This window comes from Xiphophorus hellerii, chromosome 2 (genome assembly GCF_003331165.1).
Source record: "Xiphophorus hellerii strain 12219 chromosome 2, Xiphophorus_hellerii-4.1, whole genome shotgun sequence".
Classification (NCBI taxonomy): Eukaryota; Metazoa; Chordata; class Actinopteri; order Cyprinodontiformes; family Poeciliidae; genus Xiphophorus; species Xiphophorus hellerii.
This window is the reverse complement of record NC_045673.1, coordinates 7956044-7980156: the sequence shown is the minus strand read 5'-3', so window position 1 is coordinate 7980156 and position 24113 is coordinate 7956044. Positions and strand designations below refer to the sequence as shown.

The window sequence follows — 24113 nt, the reverse complement described above, 5'->3', positions numbered from 1 at the left end:
TAAGATTTAACTGTTAGCTAAAGGAACTGCTATAATCTGTATTTTTAGCTCATATTTTTTTTCCACTATTAACCATCAAAAAAACAAATAAGCTTGTAGTTAGATTTTTTTTTAAGTTTCATTTTTCAGGTTTATATGTCTTATCATAATAGCAGGTCTAAGATGTGAAACACCCTCATTTGAAAGACGATTAATTTTTTCCTTATAGTTTATCTCTGCAACCGGATTGCATCAGATGCAATAAAGGATAGCTATTTGCCTATCATAGAAACGAAACCTTGGTGTCAGTAATTCTCCAACTCTTCAATCTAAAAGCATCACGTGAAAATACAGCTTGTAAAAATATGCTAACATGAATTTAAGCTAATCCATTCTGGTAAACTCTGTTAGGCAGTCACATCAATAAAACTGACTAAATTCATTTGATCTCTTGTTCACAGCCATTTTTTATGCAGAACCAACTGAAATTGAGAGGCATTTGGACAGATTAAACATATCTTCCACAAACATTTATGCTCCTTGAACTTTTTTCTAAGTTTGACATGTTACAACCACAAACTTTAATAGATTTACTTGGATTTTATTTAATTGACTTGCATGAAATTGTGTATTATTGTGAAGTGGAAAGAAAATTATACAGAGTTTATGAACTTGTCTTAATTAAAAGTGAAAAGATGTAACAGGCTGTGTATTCAGATCTTTTCTTTATCTCATCCTGTAAACAAAGCTTTGAAGTTCCCTTCAAGTTCACGTTCACTTAGTAAATGAAATCCATACCTGTGTAATTTAATCTGTGTATGAATCCAGCTGTTCTGTGAGAAAATGAAGCAGGGTCAGGTTATGAAACCTTACACCAAGCTCTGACCATCTCACCAAGCACTTTTCAGTTCAATCCACAAATTTCCACATAATACAACTGCAAAGATACCAAAATGTGATTGTCCATCTAAGCTAACAGATTGGGCAAGTAGAGTATAAGTTAGAAAAGCAGCAAAGAGGTAAGTAGTAGCTCTGCAGGTGCTGTAAAAGCTCATGTTGGAGAATCTATGGACTGGACAAGTAATAGTTGTATATGCCACAATGTGAACTTTATAGAGTGATAAGAAAAGCCACTGTTGAAAGACAGTTGTTTAAAGTCTTGTTTGCAGTTTGCCAAGAACTTTGCAGAGGACACAGAAAACATAGAAGAAGTTCCTTGGCAAAGGAGAAAACTAACCAATTTGAATTGTTTTCATTTTTTATGTGTGTGCTTCTTATCCATTTTCTTTTACCCAACTCCAGGTTTTAATCACTAACAGCTTTTTTTCTTCTTCAGCATCTCTCCACGTTTGTTATGGACAAGACAGAATCTATTGTCACAGTAGACGATGCTATCAAGAAACTGATTCTTCTGGACTCCAGGGATAAAATCTGGACACAGGAGATGCTGCTGCAGGTCACAGACAAGGCAGTCAGACTTCTTGATTGTGACACTCAGGTTTGTTCATATTCACACATTATGCTCTGCATATGTCTCTGTGTCTCTCTGATATTAGGTATGCTCCCATAAGGAGGTCAGATTTAAACAGATGTAGATGTTCTGCGTGACTTCTTAAGCTATTAGTTAAATATAAAGTTATTTATACATTTTGTGAACTTTCTTGAAATTTCATGTTGATTAATGTGGTTGTTTGAGTTGATGATTCTCATCTGGTAGGAAAGATTTTCAGAAATACGTCAGAAAAGTGTAAAGCATGCCATATGAATCTACAATAATTGGTATCTTCTTGTGATGTTGTTTTATTTTCCCTTAATAACAATGGCATTCTGGTTGTTATGCAGGAAGAATTGGAGAACTTCCCCCTCACCACTGTCCACCTCTGCCAGACTGTGCTGAATCAGACACGCTACCTATCTGTGTTGCTGCTCGTGTGTCAAGACAGGGACCAACACAAACCCGACATCCATTTCTTCCATTGTGACCAAGTGGAGGTGTGTGTCTGAGTGTTTTTTTTCTTCCAAGACTTGAAGTGCCTTGTTACCTGTCCAGGTGCCCTTGAATACCTTTATGTTGTTTGTTTAAAAATATATTCAGCTATTTATATTGGTTGTTTTGGTCAGATTTGACTTCCATGTTTGAGCAAATAATGTATTTTTTTTATATCTATTATATGTTTTTAACCTACTGTAGAAAGATTCGCACTTCCTAAACAAATAATCACATTTTAAAATACAAAGTAAACCCTTAATGTCATTTTTCAAAGTCACTTACAATAATGCAACTATTTTTCTTTATCTTTCTATAACCAGAGTACATATTAGATACCATTAAAACACATTAAAAATTACAATTAAATGTTAAAATCCAGTTAAAGTGATGCTTTAGAAATTTGAATGGAGCTTTTGGACCTTAAGCAACATATCTGCAGCGTTTATTTTCTTTGTTTTGTGTAAATACTGGAACAATACGGCCTGCATCAGGTAGTGGTAAAATAAATGGTTGTTATGGAGACTAGATATCAGATCTTTACTAGGGCTGATGATATAGTAAATTAGAGCAGGACAAAAATAAAAGCACATTTCTACCATCTTAAAATGGCTCCAATCCCAATAATTTAATGGCAAATATAACTGATATCATATTATTGCAGTCTCTTTCCTTCTGGCCAAGGGAAGGAAAGATTTTTCTTTCCTTTTGTTTAAACTGATTCTGATTTTCTATTCAAGAATACAAACTCTATTTTACCTCAACAATATATAAATATAAATGTTTTATGATCACATTTGGACCATAAAAAAGCTGCAGTTTTCCTTGATAGAAGTAGTAAATTTAAATCACACTGGTAAGAAACAAATTCAACTGTTATCATTATTTATGCATCAAAACAAAAATACATAAACGATCAGGCTATTGAAAAAAGATCTTTATTTGTCTCACTGCTCACCAATAAGGACCTGACTGGTGCATTTATAGATATATTCATAGAAGTTTGTTTTTATTTACAGTAAATACTATTTCAAGTCTCAGATTATTGCTACATACCTTTTGTGTGAAAGAGCTTCTGGAAAATGAAACTTGTTGAGCAAATTCATTCAGTCATTGTTAAAAAAAAAGAAAAGAAGTTTAGATATAATTTTAAAACCACTCACCTAGGACTGTGATTTTTAAAAACATTTCTTTTCTTCCCTCTGTGTCTCTTTCTGCTTCGTACAGGCTGAGATGGTTCACGCAGACATAGACAGTGCACTTGGCGACAACAAACATGGGAAAAAAATGAGGCTGGAAACCCTCAAGTAAGAACAATGGCGTACACACACACATGCATATGTATTTATTTTACTAGACTTAAGTGTCAATAAAGTTAGTTTAACAGTAATAATAAATAAAGTTATCTTTAAAATGAATCACTCAAGTGACATCAAGGCCCAGCAGTAGACTTAAGTGTCAATAAAATAAATCTGGTTGTGTGTGTTGTTTTTGTCTCATGCAAACTTTGCTTTAATTCTACTTTTTTCTATCTAATCATAAGAAATCATAGTCAGTCAGAGAGAGTCATTAAACAGGAAAAGCAGGTTTCCTGGAAAAAGAGGAAGTTTCCAGCCTGCAGATTTATAAAAATAGCTGAGACTATTCCTTATTTTAAAGCATGAAAGTTTTAAAGGGTAATTTGATAAGATTCAAAGTAAAATACTTATATTAATAATGGTTTACTTGTAATAATATTTACACTTACATTTGTGGGAACACTTACAAGAAAAACAAGTAACTGTAACTTTAGTATTAAATAATTAGAATCATGTATTATTCTTGGTTTCTTTTCAGAAAAACATCTGTAATAACTCACATTAAGATTATAATAAGTATAATTAATAAGTTATGGTTATAAAATCATAAATGAATGATAAATCAGAGAAGCTGAAGAAAATAAATGTGATATAAGTTATGGTTATAAAATTATAAATGAATGCTAAATCAGAGAAGCTAAAGAAAATAAATGTGATAAATGTGATTTTGACATTGAACTTGAAATGGTGTAAAAAGGTGTAACTGCAATTAAACATCACTGATATGTTGGAGGTAGAGAGTAGGTGAAAGGTGAAAGGCAAGGAACTAACAGGAGAGCAGAGATGATCAACGCCTTATTTAGGTAAAAGGTTGTGCAGGCAATGGACAGGAGGTTGAGCAACTCTGAGACATTAGCACAGACATCAGGACATAATGTCTGAAGGACAGTGATGGATGTGAGGTCATCTGTCTAAGCAGACAGCCAATGAAAACGCACCAAAAGGGTGGATAAACCCTATATAAGGTGGGTGCAAAAGAGGAACCTTTTGTTGGATCCTCCGGGCAGCTTCGAGCCAAGATCGAGATGGACAAAGAACTCTGCAGCTGAAGAAGAGCCGGGGCCACGGAGGCGAAGACTGTTCCGCTCATGGAGACCAACCCGTCAGCCCTGCAACCCGTGGCTTCGAATCGCACTTCTCTCATCGGCTGGGTTCAGACCCCAAAGACAAAGATGAAGACAAAGACAAAGGCAAAGACAAAGAAGAAGAACTGGTGCCTTTTTTCCTGCCAGCACCAAGTCCTGTGTGACCTCAGCATCCATGCGGAGAAGAAGCTCATCAGACCTACAGAGATCCCGGCCTTCGCCGATCAACATCTTCCTCCTGCTGCAGCACCTTCTTCATCATCAGACCAGGTCTGGGGTTCGAAACGCCAAACTCCGTCCGTCTCTCTCAAAGGTTCCTTTTTTTAGTTCTTAGTATCAGCAGTAGGGAAAGATAGACTAGATGATTGATTTTACTTATTTGATTATTTCTGCTACTGAATTAAGCTGTACTGACCCTTGCAAAAATGCCTTACTAATAAAATATTTAGCATAAAGAAAATCTAAAAGATGTTGTGGACATTCAGTTAATGAGTCACCTTAAAGTTCTTTGATGGTTGTAAAATAGCTGTGATGTTTGATTCTGGAGAGGAAAAAGTTTAAAATGTTTTTAAGTTGCTGGTAGCCCAAATTTAAAACAACATCCTTGGGACTCACCCGAGTCACTAAAACCTACCTGGTTCAATAATAAATGCAAGTTGTAAAATAGAGAACGAGCGACCGTTAACAGGTGTGCTCTGTGAAACTAGTTGGCTGTAGGCTGCTCAGTCTGGCTAATTCACAGGGGGAAGAAGGGTGGGACACCTGGATGTAGGCCGTCAGAAAACCAGGCGAATCGTTTCTCGAAACCAGCTTAAACAGAGTTTACTTCAGTTCTGGACAGGGTAAATCCCGGCAGATTTAGGAAACTCAATTAACCCGTTAGAAGGAGAGCTGGTAGCACATCTCCCCTCTCAGAACTAGTTACCTTTACTTTTGTGGCAATAATGACTGCTAGTGATGCATTTTGCCCCATTCTCCCTGTTCAGGGTGAACCAGGAAAAAATGAAGCGTCAGAGAGAAACCATCCTCCCTCCCTCGTCCCCCAGGGGCCCGCCACCTGTTGCAAATAGACGAGCGGCAGCCGCTGCAAACACTCATGGTAAGAACGCATGCAGAGTTACACAATCATGCAAACTCACACATTTAGTAACAGAACATAATTTTACCAGTAACGGTATTAGTATTTTTCTGTGGTTAGTGATAGTTTCTCCACTTGCAGGTCCTTACGATGCAGAGTCGCATGAAAAGCTGGCCCAGCGCATTGAGAAGGATGTGGTGAGCTTTGATATCCACTGTGGTGGTCATCATTGTCCTTCTCATGAGATCATAACGACTACAGCGACATGTTTTTTTTATTATTATTATTATTATTATTATTCTTCAGCAAATCCTCAACTGTGCCCTGGACGACATCGAGATCTTTGTGGCACGGCTGCAGAAGGCAGCTGAGGCTTTTTATCAGCTCAATCAACGCAACAAGAGTAAGAAGAACAAGAAGAAAGGACCAGCAGGTCTGTCAACCTTTCTTCTTCTGCAGTGGCTCAATCAGCGTGACAATATGGACATATTGCTCACGTTGCAATGTGTGGTTCTCTTTGTGTCCTGTCTGCTGATCATTTCATCATATTTATGCATGTTTTGTCAACACTTTACCTGCTTTCATGTTTTATGGGTTGTTTTTTTACATTTGAAAGGTAGAAAATTTTATAGATGAATCAAAGATCCGTTTGATCAAGTATGACAAGATCTTACAGTATTAAAATATAACAATACTACTCATCAAACTGTCTGTCTGGGAATCTCTATTCAGTTGTTAGTGTGTGAGGTATTTAGTCCAATAGGTTTTATTATGACTAAAACTGATGATCAGACTGGCTGACAACACTCAGTTAAGTCGGCATTGAAAAGCTCTCAAAAATGTCTGTATGGAGACATTTTTGTTGCATGGTTAAAAAAAGAAACGGTGACAGCTTGGAAGATCAGCATGGAAGCGCTGCTGGAATACTGTGACTGGTTAGAGAAGCTGAAGTTAGTATCTACTTTGAGGCTTCAGATTCCTTCATTGTTATTTAATCAGAAAAAAACCCCTAAAACAAACATGAAATGATATTGAAATCAGAATAATGAATAGCTACTACTCTACAAAAGCATGTCCAAACAGTACTAACAGTGCGGACCAGCTGCATTTAACCAGATTTTCAAATTTATTCTTATTCATTGATTCTTTTATTGATCCTTTTATTTATTCCAGAGTATCTTTCTGACACTTTGTAAAAAATACCATAAGAAACGCATATGATGTCTGAGTACACAGCAAGTGAAGAGGTCTTCATGCAAAGAAATTATGTGTGACTAGTAACAAGACATAAACATCTCTGTTGGTACAAAACATTTTCCATGCAGCTGATCAGCATCATGCAAGATTGTGCTGTGAGAAAAGCATTCAAATGGCTAGATTTTTGACTCTTGCTGAATGCTTTTGAAGACCTATCAAACAGATGTGAAGTGGTTCATTAAACATGAAAAGGAGTCTGAGATTTACAACCAGCTTGGAAACTCTTTGTAGTTGAGAATTTATGGAAAGCAAATCAATCTACAAAGATCCAACAACCAGTAAGTGGAAAGGAGACTTTTCTCGTTCACATTCATACTGGTAAAATTATTACGGCTAACTCGTAATTTTTCCTCCCATCCCCTAAATAATGACACAACAGAAAAGCAAATACTACAGACGCGACAATTCACGAAAGCAGTCAGCGTGTACTTTAAACTCCCATTTTATACCCAACATATCCTGTGTCATAAACTTTTTGTTCAACCAGCTGAGTCACTGGTTATGAAACTTTGTAGGAGTTTTTCTTGCCCTGGTCAAGGTGAGCTGTTTATTACCTTCCTTCGTTGTATCGCTTCAGCTATAAAATGCTCTGGAATAGATGAAAAAAAGGAAAAAAAAACAGAACATTTATGGCTTTGATCCTTTGCCAAGAAAGTGAAACCTGCGTCCTGTCTGCAGCAGGGGTGTGGAGCAGCCGGTAACCCTGGCCTCTGTGTGTGGTCACTGTTGTTGTTCTTGCTTACAGAGGGCATGCTGACCCTGCGGGCCAGGCCCCCCTCTGAAGCAGAGTTCATTGACAGCCTGCAGAAACTGAAGCTGGCCCTCAACCTCTTGGTGAGATATCAAAGCTTCTAACCTCCGTTGGTGAACGGCCACTCTCTGGTCATCGACTCTCCAGTGATTGTTTGCCACTCTGCCCTCTGCAGGCCAAACTGAAGAAACATCTACAGAACCCAAGTGCTCCGGAGCTGGTTCATTTCCTGTTTGGACCTTTGGAGCTGGTAAGAGTCAAAAACCATTACCTGTTTGAGTATAATGTGACTGAGGAAAGCCGTCTTTCTCTCACTGAGAGGCCTTCACTAAAATATTTGTTTTAGTTAAAATGAAACTTGGCTCAGCTGAGAGGCCACAGACAGACTGCTCTTTAAATTCAGTTCATCGCTTGCATTTTTTTTCACATCAGATATTTGTGGTTTCTTTGTTGTTGTTTTTTTGTTTTTTTATTCTGGCACCACACCCTCTCTCAGTCCTCTGCTCAAACACTTAACCAACTGGAGCGACATGCATGGCTTTCAAAGCTGGAGTGTTCAGCCACTCCTTCGATACTGCTGGACGGAAAATGATTTGTGAACTCTTTAGATTTCTGTGATATTTCTGAGGAAAGTTGACCTGTTTTAACTCTTCCACATTGCCCAAGCAGGGGTTTCTCTCCAGAAACTGTGCTGCAGTAGATGGTAGATAGATTTGTAAAGCAGCAGCTAATTGATTTTATTCTGATTTTTTTTTTTTTATGCGCTGCTTGTTTTTAATGCTGTTTATTAATTGCTTTATTGTTTTCACTGTTTCATTTTATACAAGTTTAGGTTATATGATTAACTTTTGCTTTTCTAAAGTTATGTAGTCGAGAAATACAAAAGGTTTTCATACGATGTGAACATAACTGTATTTTATCGGGGTTTTGTGTGATAAACTAACACATTAGAATAGATGTTTTTAAAGGACACACAAATAAAAAAAGAAAAGTGAAAAGCGCTTTTTAGAACCACTATTTTCTGCCATTTATGCTGTCTTGTCTCTACCAGCTTCACACATTTTATAGACCAAAACTTTAGCATATTTGTTTCTTTTTAGACTAGCTCAAGGCTCAGTCAGATTGTATGGTGAGCATCTGTAAACAGATCATTTGAAGTCTAGCAACAGATTCTCCTTTGATTTGTTTCTGAACTTTAACAAGAATGTTTACTCTTGGCATCATTTGATCAGAATACCTTTCTTAACATGTTCACTAAGGTCAAATTTGTGGCATGCTCGACTAGTTGTAGTAGTCCTCTCCCCTGAGTTGTGCATCTCTGCAGCTCCTCCAGAGTGACAGACATGTCTTGGTAGGTTTGCTGCTGTAACTTCACAAGATAGTTGTATTTTTAATGAGCTGAAATTGTCCACAAATAGACACTGTTTTCTGATTTGTGGAAGGTGAATGTTGACGTTGTATTAAATGTATTTTATTTGTAAAAGACAATGCAAAAATATGTCATTTTTCTACCACTTCATAATTACACCGAAACTATTCTTGTAGCATTGCAAATGTCTAAAGGGCGTTAATGATTTGCAAAGCACTCCACAATTTTGGGGTTGTTATGCCATCTTTAGTATCTTGACATTATCTCCTCTGGGTATTCAGAGGAGATAATGAGCACTATTCTTTCAGTAAGGTCCAACTGTGAACCTTTAAACCATGTTCTCAGGTCCTGCAGACGTGTGGAAGTCCTGACCTGGTGCGTTCCGTCATCTCCCCTCATCTTTCGATGGATGCCGTCGACTTCCTACGTGGACACCTCACCCCCAAAGAGATGACCATGTTTGAGCTGCTTGGCGACGGATGGACCAGACCCAGGTGTGTTTACATGTGGAGTGCTGCCACTCCTGCTGCTGGCTTTATGTGATCACTTTTAAACATTCCTCCTCTAACAGAGCAGAGTGGCCCAGAGATCAGTGCGCACCTCCTTATTACCCCAAGTTTCGAAATGGATGGGAGCCACCTGCAGAGTTTTTTTTGACGTCACCATGGGAAACCGAGGGACCACCCAGTCCACTTGCATCTCCCACAAGCCCTGACCACAGAAGACACTCACCTGACGATGTAAGATGCTTTTGTTTCCCTATTTCAGTTCAGATTTATTAAACAGCTGTGTCTTTAAATATGTATCTGTTTTCTCTGTTTTGTTTTTTTTAGTATTATGTCAATCATTCCCCACCAAATGGGATGCACAGCAACCGCAAATATGCCAAAATCTGTTATAATTTTGTGGCGCGGAATCCCAACGAGCTGTCAGTGCTGCAGGATGAAATCCTAGAGGTTGTAACACCACACTTGTTTTTTACAGTTTCAATCGAGATGTTTTCTTTTGCTTCAGAACTGTGCCCTTTAAATGAAGAATTGTTAAAGAAAGGCCTTGGGAGATAATGTATCACATCTACTCCAGCTTCCTGTGTTGTGGAGTGAGCAGTTGAATTTTTCTCGCAGGTGTTGGAAGATAACAAACAGTGGTGGAAACTACGGAATCGCAGCGGCCAATCCGGCTACGTCCCATATAACATCCTGGATGTTGTAAGGCTAGAAGAACCAGAAGAGCCCTACCCGGTAACTTACCAACTCTGCATGCACAACATTTACTGCAGTCCTCGCTGTTCAAGACACATTGAGAAACACTGCAAACTCGTACACATATTATCACTCTGATTTCCTAAATACTTTGGCTCAGGCTTTGAGAGATGGTGCAGAGGCTGCTACATCTATACCAGGGCAAGAAAAACACACTTTCCTTTCACTAAATGTTTTTGGTATACAGGAAGTGTACATAGCCCTGTTAAAATAAAATTTTTGTTGAGTAAAAGAGACTAAGTTTATCTCATAACCTCCACATGAAATATCATAAATATCCCATATGATTCAACTGAAAAAAAACAAAACAAATATGGTGTCTTTACTCTGCAGAGACATGTTTAGAGTCATTTTTTTTACAAAATGTGAGTAGTTTCTCACCCCAAAATTTTAAGCATCTGCTTGGAAAAAAATTCATCCCTGAGCATCACCGTAAGTGCAAATTTACATCCAAACAAAGAAATGAATGATTCCATGAGAACACAATTAAAGTTTTCCGTATGATCGGGCTGGAGTTCAGAACTAAATCTGAGAGAAAATCTGTAGGATCTCCTGACCAAGGCTGGAGACAAGAGATAGATTTGGAGAATTTTTGTACGGTAGAGCAAATATCGCTGAATGGCGATTTAAGACACTTATAGACCTAAAACAATGGAAAGACAAAATATTCTGAAGTGTTAGCTGCAAGCTGCTCTGTACAACTTGTCAGCACTTCCTACGTAACATTCCAATTTGCACTTCCTCCAGACGGTATGCACAACAAAGATCCTGCGTCAGCTCATGCATGCAGCTCCTCTTCCTTGTTCAAAACACACATTCGCATATTTTGCTTCTGGCTTTCATTCAAAAATGAATTGGCCGGAGAAAGAGTGAAGCTGAACCGGTTTTTGTAATAACATTGTGGTTTCTCTGTCTTGAACTGCGTCTGTGTGTGGCTGTGTGATTCCAGAGCGACTACAGGAGTTCGCCCACTGATCCTCTGCACAAGAGGGACAGTTTCAAAGGGGGAATACAGAAAGACAAAAGTGAGTCAACGCACACAGCAAAAACAACAAACCGAGAATGTTTAAACAAAACACTTGTTCTTACTTCCGTTTCTATCATGTTTCTGTTCTGCAGAGATGGACGAGGTTAATAATGAGCTATTGATGAAAATCACAGCAAACAAAAACCCGCCACCCAGAAAGATACGAATAGAGCGCCCGGCGGCCCCACAGGTGCCATTAACTTCTGAGTCATCTCCAGAGCAGGTGACAAAGTGGCTCAATGCAAAAGCTTTCTCTAAACAGTAAGTTTGCTTCGTTGCACACGTCCTCTATTTACTCACTTAAAAACCCAACGGCAGTGATGCTTTTAGTGTTTTTGATTAGTCTTCATAGTCATAAAGTTACTCTGGGTTTTTTCCCAAACCATTTTTGTGTTAGACTAATACTACTGCACATTTGGAGGTGGAAGGCAAGGTTTATAATCTATACCAACCCCAGCCCTCAAGGCTCACTGCCCTGCATGTGTCAGATGTTTCTCTGCTTTAACACACCCGATTCAGATGACTGCAGCTCAGCAAACGCCTGTTAATCAGCAATCAGTAGAAGTAATGTGTGCTGAAGCTGGGAAATGCCTAAAACATGCAGGGTGGTGTGCCTTGAAGACCAGAGTTGGAAAACACTGATATATCATACATCATTTTGTAAATCAGGTGAAACTGAGACCGATTGGGCAAACCAATTGGTTTCTTTATCTGTTATATTCCAGGTTATAATAATGTCAGTTTTCTGTTCTTACCTGTCAGCAGTGGCCCCCAGTGTCGGTCTTCTGCTGCTGTTGCACATCTGTTTCAATGTTTCTCATGTTCTTTCAGGGAAGGCATTCTACATACCTTCTATGCAATGAGTAGTTATTTGAGATAATGTTACCTTTCTATTATCTATAATCAGTCTCTGTATTCCCCTCTGACTGCTAACGTCAACGAGGCATTTCATTCAGACAGCAGCATACTGAACCCAATTACACAACAAGATCTACAGTAGATTGGTTTATTTTTATTTTTCTCATGTGTTAGAATGGCCTAGCCAAAGTTCAGATCAAACATTCTGAAAAAATGTTTCAGAATCTGTCAAAGATTTTTAAATCCATGTCTCATTTTTCTTCCACTTCACAGTTTTGCACTAGTTTGTGTTGGTTAATTACATAAAATCTTTGAAGTTTGCAATATAAAGGACAAAGATGCAAAGGCTTAAGATGTATTAATACCTTCCCAGGCTCTGTACATGGGAATAGAAGGATTCAGCAACAATAAAAGGTAAAAATACGGTATATTAATGCGCAAGAACGTGAGAGATTATTTCATTTTTCAGATGACCTGTACTGCTCTCATTAGTCATAAAGGTGACATTACATCAACAATGACAGCAGCGTTACATTTACATAACGTTAATCATTCAGTAGGTGTCTTTATCCAAGGTGGCTAACAAGTGAGTAACAAGATGCAAGACAGTAGCAGACTGTGGTATCCACTTTAGGTGAGGCGTGTTGAATTGTCAGAGGAGTCAGAATAACTGGTGTTCACGTCTGTTTTCAAGACTCTCTTTAAGACAGACAAGAATCTTCATCTTTCTGATGTTGATGGCAATCAGAAAGGAGCATTTACTTTGAGTATGGACAACTGCACAGTCGCTTTAGAAATCCCATTGCAATGAAATGAACTGTGCAGCGCCTTCACGTCCTGCACCATCTTGGCAGTAACAGTCATTAAATGACTGTTCTTCAGTCATGTTGCGCAAGTTTTTAGAATCGTTGATTGGGAGATGGTTGAAGAGGTAGCTTTTATGTGGCTATATTGTTATGAAGAGATGACTCAGAGATCAGGCACTAGAAGGCATAGCTGAAAGTGTAATTCCTTTTTAAATGTGGAAATATTCGAGAGGCAACCCCCCAGGGGATGGAACAAACTCACTTCAGAGGAATCCACTTGTTCCTTATGCCACTTCTGACACCAAGGCTTTTCCTGCTGCAACATGCCACAATGCCTTGAGAAGACTGTATCTGGTTCTTCACTGTTTAACCAGCAATGACATGCCCTCTGTTAGGAGCAATGTCACACTCAGAAATGCAACAGATGTATCTGAAGTGCTATTACAATAAACTGTCTTACTTTCCTTTCTGCAGGACTGTTGAATGTTTGGGAATCCTGACAGGAGCGCAGCTGTTTTCCCTGAACAAAGAGGAGCTGAAGGCCGTGTGTGGGGAAGAAGGGGGCCGTGTCTTCAATCAGGTGTCTCTGCAGAAAGGACAATTAGAGGTTGGTCACAATCCTCTGCATGCAACCTGCTTAAAAACCTGTTTTTCTGGGAGTCTTTTTATTGATGTGTGAAATCTTCATGCTATACTTGGGCAAGTTGGGACAAAGTGTGCATTTAGATATGTAGGAGCTGTCAACAGCTTTCAGACTGCAGGAAATAGTCTTAAATTAGTACATGTTTAGTAGAAAAAATGACTCAGAGGTGATTAAAATCAACTATCTGACAGCACTTGTAAAATCAAAGTTTACAACATTGACACTCAAACTGAAAAAGAAAAGAAAAGAAAAGTCAAGAAGGTCAATAAAGTTAGATCACAATTTGACAAGAATTAAAATTAGGGTTGCTATCAAAAAAAAAATCAAATGACTAAATTTTTGATGAAAAATAATCTAAACATTTAGGAATTCATTTTTTTTATTAAAGTGTGCAAAACTGACTTAAAATAAAAAATACATAGCCAACCATAACTTTATTTACCATTACAAACAACTGTGGCTCTGTGGTAGAGTAGTCGTCTTGTAATCGGAAAGTTGTAGGTTCGATTCCAGCTTCCACATGCCTCTGGGCAAGGCACTTAACCCCAAATTGCCTACTGATCGGTGTATAAATGTGTTTGTGAGTGCGACTGTGTGAATGTGACTCTAGTGTAAAGCGCTTTGAGTGGTCAAAATGACTGGAAAAGTTCAGTCCATTTACAACCTTACAATTTTTTTTTTTTGTTGGGTCCACTTATGCCCTGTTTTTTTAATATCCTGGCTGCTCACCTCTGCTCTCAGGTTTTATTGCAAATAGATTGAAAATGAAATTGACAACACATGACCCAGTCTGGTGCCATTGTATTCTCAACTCTCATTCAAGATGGTTCTGCAAATAAACTACTTTATTTTTTATTTTTTTACAACTCTTAAGGTGGACTCTGAAATGGTTTAAAATATTGTTTTCTATGTTCTTATAGACATAAAGTAAACTTCCAAAATAGGTTAGCTTCAACAGCAGACATCTTGATGAAGCATAAATCTGGTAAAATGTGTTACAGTTTAATCGTTTGTGCTGACATTGCTTAGTGTTATAATTTTCCAAAAGTTTCCCTTTGGTGCCACCTTCAGGAGAGTTACTGTAACAACAGTTCAGCAAACAACTTGAAGTGTTAGTTACAACCACACTGCTCTTCAGACCAGTCAGATGTAACGTAAACAAGATAATAAACAATACATGCAAATTTGAAAATGTTGGACAAAGCAAAGATCAGTGCTGGATTGGTAAAGTTGACCTTTTTAGAAAAGTATTTATTAACATAAACATCTAGAACTGATTAAGAAATTATAGTCTCTGCTCAACCTTTGGAGCTCTCTCATAAAACTGCAACATGTTGTTGAAGTTTTATGGACAAAGTAGCTGCTGTGCTCTGGGAATGCCTCAGAGAACAAAATGATATAAAGCATCAAATGTGTTTTCTCTCCAGAAGACCCAGGGAGACTCTGAGCTGCAGGAAATCATGACGCGAAGGAAGGAGAAGGTCGACTCCACAAGCAGCTACGACTGAACACGTGGCGCACCACGACCTCCTTTAGATGCTTTCCCTCCTCACAGCTTTCCAAGTGCAGCAGCTCGCTAAATCAGCGAACATTTTCTTGTGATCCTCAGATAAAAAAGAAACAAACAAGATTGAATACACTCATTTTTAATTGCATATTTATTTTGTAAAATGTTAGATGTTTGTTATTCAAGTGTTTTCAAATTATGTTGCATTTTTCTCAATTGATGAAATTATTGAAGAAATTACCTGCTAAGAAGAGGAACTCATGTGCAGTTTGGTGTATGTGCAGGACATGCATACAACATATGTGTGGATGAGAGAGCAGGGTCAGTGTATGTTCTTAATAATACTGTTTTATACTGTTTACAAAATTTGTCTGTAAAATCTAAAATCTTTGCAGTTGCTTTTTAAAATCAGTGCCAGGATGTTTCACACATTTTCTATTGCATAGCCAATTATTTTCATGTTAATGCTAACAGAAAAAATAAAGCGAGCATACTTTTTGTTGTGTATGGCAGAAGTTTGTGTCTGGTTGGTGAACATAAATCAGTGACAAGTATTAGAATAAATGTTCTTATTCTTATTTTCTTGATGTTATTTGACATTTTGGCAACTTAATAAAGCAGTATGCCTTTCTCAGTAATTGTGGGATCTTTTATATGGCACCCTCCAAATTTATTGGCATACCTAAAATGGGTAGAAACCTTTAAAATGAATGAATCTTTTATTGCTGAAGCATATTTTCACATTGGAAACTTTTTCTGCAGCTCTTAAAGAGTGAAATCTTTTTCATATTCCATGGACAAAGTCATTCATTAGTGCATGGTATTATGTTGTGCACACAGTATTTCATAGTCTTTTCATTTTGTTTCTATTTGACTACTTGTGACACAACAAGTAATCAAATACTTGTTGGTATAGAAACGATTCATGTGAATTGTTTCATGATTCACGCGAATCATGAAACGTGAATAATGAGTCACGTTTCATGATTAAATGAAACGTGAACCTTCTCATAAAAGGAAAAAAAAATAGAGAACAAAATGAAACAGACCAAGGCAGCCATGCTCAGAAAATCACTGAAGAAACAATGTAGTGAATGTCCCCTGTACAATTTGATATTGTCAAGAAGTTCAGTTCTTATTGGATTAATATAATCAACTCTACAGCATTCTCTCTACAATCTGACTTTCTGTCTTACGGTTAAACCATTTGATTTCTCAGTGAAATTGTAGTGACCCAGTTAAGTAAAATACTGATGACAAAATCAACCTCAACACTCTGAACAACTTTAAAAAGTAAGATAGAACTTTGCAAACGAAGCCTCCACTACTCCTCCTTTAAGGCCTTGTAAATTTGACGCAGGTGACATTTTAAAGTTATTAAGTGCTATTATGGATTTTTTGTTCCTCCTCACGGAGTGTTTTTTTATTTTTAAATTAGTGTTGGATTATGCTACAGCAAAAATAGATTAATCAATTTTAAGGGCTTTTGCACATCTTCTATTATCTGTGTACGTTAGTGTCTATTGTAAGAGGAATTAACTAAATTTGTTTTCTGGTATGAAAAATGACAAAGATTCATAGAAAATGCTATTGGTGTAAATATTTTTGATGATATAATTAAAGAATCTACCATTAATATTTTGCAACAGATTTTTATGTACTGTTTTGTTCCCACTTTTTTAATAACATTGTATTTAATAACTCCAATGAACCAAAAGCTGGATGTCACTGGAAAAAGGTAAAAATTATGCAATGCCCAGCTATGAGTTTCAAGGTATAATCTAAGTTCTAAAAGTTACCATCTTTCTGTTACTATAAACTATAACTGTTTCAGCAGCAGTTTCATAATTATATTTTGCTGTTTCCAGTCCAGATGAATTCCAGTTACATGTTTTATTGTCTTCAGCATTATTTTTTTTTTGGCATTTTCTTATGTTTCAAGTTACCATGAGTATCATTCTAATGTAACTAAAAAAAAAGATGCACTATTTGTTGTTGAAAGTCTTTAATGAATCAGTCACATTTTATAATTTCAAGTTTAACACTGAATTATGGTTGATCCTCAAAAATCCAGTGTAATCTAAAGATTAGAACAGTCTTTTACATTAAACACTGAAAAACACAGATCATTCCGGTTTTGTCTATTAGATTTTTGTATTATATGACAAACATGGAAAAAGCCAGCTAATCATTTATGGAGATATGCATCAAGCCACATTTCCCCTGAAGTTTTCAGTGAGCCTGAAACAGAACAGAAAAAAACATCAGTTAAGAGCCTGTTTTGTATAACTGTTTAAAGAAAGACTAATAGCCTCAAAAGAATGTAGTTAGTAACTCAAAAAATTAGCATTTCCTATGAAAATGCAGTGTGACTGCTGTAATTGGAACATCCAATTACAGTTGGAAGAAGGTTTGAAAGGAGGGTTGGGATTAGGGTTGGTTAGTTTCTTGTTGTTTTATGATCATTTTGTTTATTAGATTACAGTGGCTCTAGGTTATTACCTGACCACGTCAACCATTCCTTGCCACAAAGTTTTTGTCTCATAAGGAATCCCGTGTTTCTCACACAGCTCGCGGACCTGCGGCGCCACCAGCTGGTAGTTGTGGCGCGGCATCCTGGGAAACAGACTTGAAAGAGAGACGCAGAATAATGGACTCAAAAATGAATGGGCATTAGCTTTAGAGGTAAACTAAAAATTAAAAAATAGGAAAAATAAATATTACATTCAGAAGACAACAAGTAAATATAATTTAAAATACTTATTTTTAACAAAGTACTGAATAGGACAAGTCTTTCTGAGCACAATACATTCTCTTTGTAAGCATTAAATCCATTGCAGGTCCAGAGGAGTAAATCACTAGCAAACAGCACGTTGTAAAAATGCTGACATGGTACAACAAAGTCAGTTAAAGTCCAAGTTTAAAGCCTTTGACTTACTGATGCTCGATTTGAAAGTTGAGGTGTCCACTGAACCAGTCATTGAAGAAGGACTGCTCAATATTACACGTCGCTTGTAACTGAAACAGGGGAAAAAGAATGAAGGATCAACATGGAACTTTTTTACATTTTGTCAAGTTACAACCACAAACCTCAAAGTATTTTATTTTATGTAGAAAGTAGACAAATGTAAAGTAGTGCACCATTTTTAAGTGAAATGATAACCAATTTTTAAAGAGTCTTTCCCCCACAAAGTCTGGAAAGGTGTGACGATATTCCGGTATTGGTTTTTTGTTTCCAAGTCTAACCCTACTTTAAACTTTTGCACAGCTTTATTTATGCCATGTTCCTTGGTTTTCATAATGCTGCTTGTCCACCATTGTTTACCAAACCTCAAATACCTTCACAGAATATACAAAGATTAAATTTCATACAGGTGGAAAAGAATGAAACACTTTTCACATTTCTCATTGTGATAAACATTTAACAACTATGCACTTCTTTTTGTTGGCCAGTCCCAATATAATACAAGAAAGTTTGAAATACCTCAACGGTACTTCATTTTTTTATCTTTCACTTTGATGATGTGGCTGGGAACTATAGACTGAATACTGTGCTGTAAAGTATTTGTCAAACAAAATACAGTAAATACAAAAATCTGTAGCAAATGTGTGTGATCTTGCAGGAATAAGATGTAATAAAATGTATGATAAAATAATCAAATTATCTGGAGTGTTAAACCTTAAAACATGTTAATCTGGTTTTTATTAAATTTTATTTTCAATTAAAATATGCCGTTGGCTCTAATTTCCACCTCTGATAAGCAGTACACACAACAAGACTCTAATATTAGTTGATTATAAAGCAGGTACCTGCATGGTCAGCCAGTCTTGGCGCCTCTCGTGATCGATCTCCTTTGGCAAGTGGCTCATCTGAGTCACCCACACAAACCAGTGGCTTTCTAAAAACCTGCGGATTTTAATATCAACACATTTCGATTCATTGTATTCTGTTTGAAAGCAGAGTAAAAAAGCATACGGCAAAGAATGCAGGCAATCTTATCAAAAAAGGTTCATGCAAATACATAATCAAATTATGATTGTTCTTTTTTCCACTTTGTTTGTCTGCCTCTTTATTTCACAACTAAAACAAACACGAACATGTTTGCAACCTAAATTAGACACATACATTTTTAAAAGAAGCTATCGGAGTGTGAACCATTTTAAATCCTTCTCAGTGAGCTCACCTGACGAACATCATGAGTGCCAGAGAGCCAAACACACCATACAGTGGAACAAAACAGTAGAAGTAACGAATGTAGTATGTGGAGGCCCAGGCCAGATCCTTCAAACAAAAAAAAAAAATAAAAAATATTATTTATATGTTTCTTTACAAAGAAATTTAGTTAGCAACTTCCTTTTATGTAAAATACATTTATTCTAAACTGAGGTGGGCATCTTACCACCCAGTCACGTCGAGTAAACATGGTCTTCATTATATTGTAGTTGTAGAAAACTGGAATAAGCAGCGGCGGTGCCACTGAAAGAGATAAACTAGTTAGTTCTGGAACAATTTTAGATTTCTCTCATTCTTTCCAAACGTCTTACAGCAAGCATACCGAGAAAGAAGTACTGGTGTTGGTAGTTATAGGGGTAGTGCTTGATCTTTTTAATGCCGTACTGCAACAAAGAGAGGCACAGAGTTCAGTGAGCTATTAAGCTGCATTAGAGCTCAGAACGAATTAGAAATGCATTCCTTTATTGAGCTACTTGCCTCCACTGGCTGCGTGTTCCCAAGTACAAAGATATCCATCATGTTGATGTCGGGATCCTTCTTGAAAATGTTCGGTTTAGCGTGATGCTGGAAATGTCGGTGGTTCCACCAGTTGGCTGAAGCTCCCTAAAAAAAAACACAATCAAATATTTTAGAGAACTCTAGATGGTAAACAGAATAAATCATGAGTTACCTTCAAGTGTCCAATTACAAACTTGTGGACCAGGTGATTCCATTTGGATTTCTTGAAGACAGAGAGGTGACCGAAGTCATGCTGCAGCCATCCGGCCTGCGACTAATGGAGAGGATAAGTAGTTATTTCATCCATTTAAAGTTACTCAATGACAATAAGGACAGTTTAGTGTTGCTGAAATTACTTGAGCGGTTGCGAGCAGTACTGAACACAGTAGCGTCATCGTCCAGCTTGTGCCCCAGTGTGAGAGAAGCAGAAAGACCAGGGCCTCCAGCAGCACGATGTGACCCAGATGGAGGCAGAAGAATAAAGGCTGTGCTTGAAAAAGGCCTCTTTTCTCTGTCTGTTCTCGTAAACGATCAAACTCATCAATGAGTTCTGCCTGCAAGCAGAGAAATAAAACATATTTAAAGTTACTTTTATTATAAAACAAAATCCTTGTGCAATCCTTAATATTATAAATCTCAGTAAACCTGAATGGAGGTATAAATACCTGGGGTAGCCAAATACTGCCCTCAAGAGCTGTTGCGCTACATGTTTTAGATTTGCCAGAATTAAGGGCTTAATTACTTCTTTAGTATGTCGTAAAGTTATTCACAGGCCTCTTAATGGACCATTTATGTGATTCAGATGGATTGACTCAGGAAAACATCTAAAATATGCATGCATTCTTTAGAACTGAAGTTGAGCGTCATAGTAGTTTAAAATATCATTGAAATATGAATGTATACCAAAAAAATTCAATTCCAAAGGGGAAACTGTAATGGTCCATTACACACAAGGGGATATTTTTCAAAGTCTCAGTTTGAATCTTGATAATTGTGGCTTTTAGTTAATAAAAATCTGAGATTCAGTTTCTCGGAAAAATGTTAAAAGTATATAACAGCAATAAAAAAAGTGACTGAAGTCCAGTGGACTGTTATTAACAACCTTCCACGAGGGGTGTTACAAAATGTATTTGCCACAGAAGTTGGCTGTTCATGGTGTATGCAAGGATGTTAAAATTTGTTGTGGAAAACACTGCACAGGCAGCAGGGATCCCCCTACCACCTTTAAATGTAAAATCTTACACTTTTGTTTCCATCCTGGTTTGGCTCTGCCGCCACCAACTCTCCAATCAGCAGAGGCTTCAGAAACTTCTGCACAAACTTTTGATCAGGATGAAAGGCAGCAAAAACTTCCTGGAAAGAGAAACATTTGACGTTTTAGGCGTAAATCAGAATAAAAACAGAGCAAAGTTGAGAGCTGTTAAAAAAAATCACATATATGTTGGAGCACAGCTGAGCCGAATCCAACAGAGGGCAACATTACAACTAACAATGTCTAGTTGTAATGTTGCGGTCTAGGAGCAAAGTGCTGACCATAGCATGCAGATAAAAGTCACTTTCTGCAGAACTGTTGTCATCTCTGGTAAAAATGTGCAAAATCCCAGTACCAAATTTATTGGCCTTTGTTTCACTTATATTTTCACCTACTGAATGACCTTTAACAGGGTTACAGCAAGGCACTCTACAAAGGTTACTTTTGAAGGTAATCAGAACCAAAGCATAACTGGTCCTCCACCATATTAGACAGTGGACATGAAGTGCTTTTCCACGTGTTTATGATTTGTTTCCCACCACAGTCACCTGCAAAGTTCATCAAACTCACATCCTTGTAAAAGGTAGACATGTTTCCCAAACAACGGGTTAGGATGTAGATAGCATCTCAGGTGTCATGGTGACAGGCGAATCCTATTGCTGCAGTTCCCCAAATATGAGATTTGGAGATTTTTTTAAGTGTTAAAGATAGCCTAATTCTTCCTGTGTTAGATTGATAGTTTTCAATAATTTATACATTAATCCTGCCCATTTTTTGTGTGTGTTTTATTTTTATCAGTTGCAGTAATCTGCAGAGAGCTGTGAAAGGTAGAGGTATTTCAGGGCCAAAAAAAAGTCAACTTCATTTACAACATTACAACTAACCATGTGCAAATGTCGTGAACCAACTGGTATGATCTTTTTCATTTCTATTTTTGTAGAAAAATGTGCATTATAGTGAAGTTAAAGAAAAAGAAATTGCATCAACAAAAGAAAATAAAATCAATTAAGAAAAAGTTAATTAATGAATACATGTGGATATCCTTTTGTCAGAGGCATCTGGTATTAACCCAACAAAAAACGAGGTCATTGGTAATCCAGCTAGCTCCAGCTGCTCCAAAATCCAGTATTTCCAATGTCAAATTTGAATCTTTTCTAAATCAATTCTGTTCATATATTTTTAATTTATTATAGTACTTGTAATAACAGATTAGAACATTACATTTAGACCTGACAAGCTGACATCTGGAGACATAGAGACGTCCAGTTAGAAGCATTAAGTAATGTGTTTGTCACAGATAATGTCCAGTTACACGTAGTGACTCTGTTCAAAGTTCACAGCGAGGTTCATTCTGCAATTTCAAATATTAACAACCCGCTTTTTAATGAAATAACAGAAAAATTCAACTGCACAATCTTATAAAGATGTCCAAACCAATCCCTGTAGCTCTGTTACATAAAATTTTAAGTTTCAATCAAGCAGTGTCTTATTTTATGTTATTTTATTTTGCAATTTCCACTACATGGAATACCAAGAAAAAGTCATTTACAGTGCAGAAAGGTAAAAGGTCAACGTGCAGTATGGGTAAAAAGTTTTTAAAAAATCAGACAAAACTTTTAACGCTTTAGTTTTTAAAAGTGATTCATATTAACTAGGATAATAAATGAAAATCAATGTGGAAACCTGAAATTATGATAATATGTAAATAACATAATATAAGATTCAGTTTGACATACAGTTTGAAGGAAAGCTCTAAGTTAAACCTCACTTATATTCAAGTCAATGTAAAAATATATTCTCTGAGATAAACTTTTATATCCATATTTAGGCAACATTTAGCCTGAATAACTTTGCACTTAAAGGTTATGCATACCATAAAGTGTGAAAACCACACAGCACTTTGTGATTTCAGTTGCACCAATCGACGGGCTAAAATGCATGAAAAATAAAACTTCCCATAATTTTGAAGTAATGACTTTTAAATCAACAAAGTGTGGATTTTTATTATTTATGGAAGTACAAAAAAAAGGAATCATCATACTTTCATAAATAACATAGCATGTCATGAAGTAGAATGCAGACAGACTAGCACAACTTCCTACTAGCGAAGCATCAGCAATTGACATACTGACATTTGTATTTTAGCAATTTATCAACATCATTAGTGGAAAACAATGATCTTTTCCTGCATGAACAAAGCGTATTTACCGTCGCATCCTCTCCGGCGTAATGTCCGATTACTCGGGACCCTCCTGGATGCCTTTTGACCCACTGGCTGATGTTATAAACCTTTCGGTTGACCACCAGCCACTGGTCGTTTCGGTTGCGGTGCTTCTGCACCTCCTCCCAGGTGTAAACACCCGCAGTCTTCCCGCTGCCTGGCTCTGCAGGCTCCGTCTGCTGTCCTCCGCCTCCCATCCTCCTCTCCGCTGCTGCTGCTGTCCCTTCCTGGATTCACCTGTTCACAAGAGGACCAGTCCGCCCTCACAGACGGATGGGGGGGGAAAAAAAACATACAACCACAATCTAATCAGGCGTAAACGCGTTTTAAAAATTTCCACACTAGATCCAGCTAGCAGTAATGAAGCATGCATTGTTCTGCTGAGCTCAACATAAACCCCCTCAGATTATGCTTTCACTTTTGTCTCACAAATATGGCGGCGATTGGGTGTATTACAACAAATATTTGTAACTTACAACATCCAGATCCGGACTGCTCTCCTCACACCCACAGAGCGCCGTCCAGCTGCTTTATAAAAGCAGGAAGGCGATCATAAAAGCCGACCGAGTTGGCAGTCCTCCCTGATAGGCCTTGTTCCCTCTCTCACCCTCCTCCCAACACGTCTCCTCGTCCTTTGTGAACTTCGAGCGGATCTTTCGACGCTTTCTGACCAATAGGGGAAGAGCAGCTCTGGGTTGTTGGAGCGCTGCCTCTGCACCATGGGACAAGATGCTGCTGAGGTTACGCCAACTGTTAAGGAGCGGGTTCGGATCAGACTGGGGACAATCAGCTGCAGGGACCCCCCCTAGAGGCCGAACCCTGGAAGTGCTGCTTGCTTAACACCGGGGGTGAATTAAATAGGCCAAAGGTCATAACGGTCCATCCAGTCAGTGTGTTTCAGAGTCCGCTGCTTCCTGCGACACTTTGTGGTTCACACAGAT

At 37.5% G+C, this 24113-nt stretch overlaps 2 protein-coding genes across 4 annotated transcripts in view; one reads left to right on the top strand and one right to left on the bottom strand.

Annotated features, from left to right (window-relative positions):
- eps8l2 (EPS8 signaling adaptor L2) overlaps positions 1 to 16603 on the top strand; it is a 33290-nt gene extending 16687 nt beyond the window's left edge. For 2 of the 3 annotated variants that reach the window (XM_032582279.1, XM_032582287.1), the window contains exons 5-20: positions 1316 to 1477; positions 1822 to 1971; positions 3194 to 3273; positions 5396 to 5508; positions 5614 to 5684; positions 5794 to 5920; positions 7490 to 7578; positions 7671 to 7745; positions 9210 to 9358; positions 9436 to 9604; positions 9698 to 9820; positions 9989 to 10105; positions 11076 to 11151; positions 11246 to 11414; positions 13292 to 13424; positions 14888 to 16603. In XM_032582279.1, the coding sequence (XP_032438170.1) occupies positions 1316 to 1477; positions 1822 to 1971; positions 3194 to 3273; positions 5396 to 5508; positions 5614 to 5684; positions 5794 to 5920; positions 7490 to 7578; positions 7671 to 7745; positions 9210 to 9358; positions 9436 to 9604; positions 9698 to 9820; positions 9989 to 10105; positions 11076 to 11151; positions 11246 to 11414; positions 13292 to 13424; positions 14888 to 14968 (1884 nt within the window). In that variant the 3' untranslated portion in view covers positions 14969 to 16603. The remainder of the gene's footprint in view (positions 1 to 1315; positions 1478 to 1821; positions 1972 to 3193; positions 3274 to 5395; positions 5509 to 5613; positions 5685 to 5793; positions 5921 to 7489; positions 7579 to 7670; positions 7746 to 9209; positions 9359 to 9435; positions 9605 to 9697; positions 9821 to 9988; positions 10106 to 11075; positions 11152 to 11245; positions 11415 to 13291; positions 13425 to 14887) is intronic. The other variant, XM_032582294.1, reaches the window with a different exon arrangement.
- A 352-nt stretch (positions 16604 to 16955) lies between these two features.
- Positions 16956 to 23966, bottom strand: LOC116732254 (fatty acid desaturase 2). Its single transcript, XM_032582304.1, has 13 exons — positions 23649 to 23966; positions 23160 to 23434; positions 20942 to 21052; positions 20056 to 20253; positions 19872 to 19973; positions 19679 to 19804; positions 19524 to 19584; positions 19368 to 19444; positions 19152 to 19249; positions 18778 to 18874; positions 17906 to 17985; positions 17469 to 17595; positions 16956 to 17206 (listed from the first exon to the last, which is right to left on the bottom strand). Exons 2-13 carry the CDS (start codon positions 23367 to 23369, stop codon positions 17156 to 17158), a joined length of 1338 nt encoding a protein of 445 aa, XP_032438195.1. The 5' UTR covers positions 23370 to 23434; positions 23649 to 23966; the 3' UTR covers positions 16956 to 17155.
- Between the last annotated feature and the right edge of the window lie 147 nt (positions 23967 to 24113).

Bases quoted from the DNA above. Each gene is read 5' to 3' on its own strand.
- LOC116732254 (XM_032582304.1), bottom strand. From the start codon at position 23,369: ATGGGAGGCGGAGGACAGCAGACGGAGCCTGCAGAGCCAGGCAGCGGG. The intron at 17,986-18,777 runs GTACCTGCTTTA...CCCCTGTTTCAG, and splicing joins AAGACTGGCTGACCATGCAG to TTACAAGCGACGTGTAATAT. The intron at 17,596-17,905 runs GTAAGTCAAAGG...CTCTCTTTCAAG, and splicing joins AACTTTCAAATCGAGCATCA to TCTGTTTCCCAGGATGCCGC.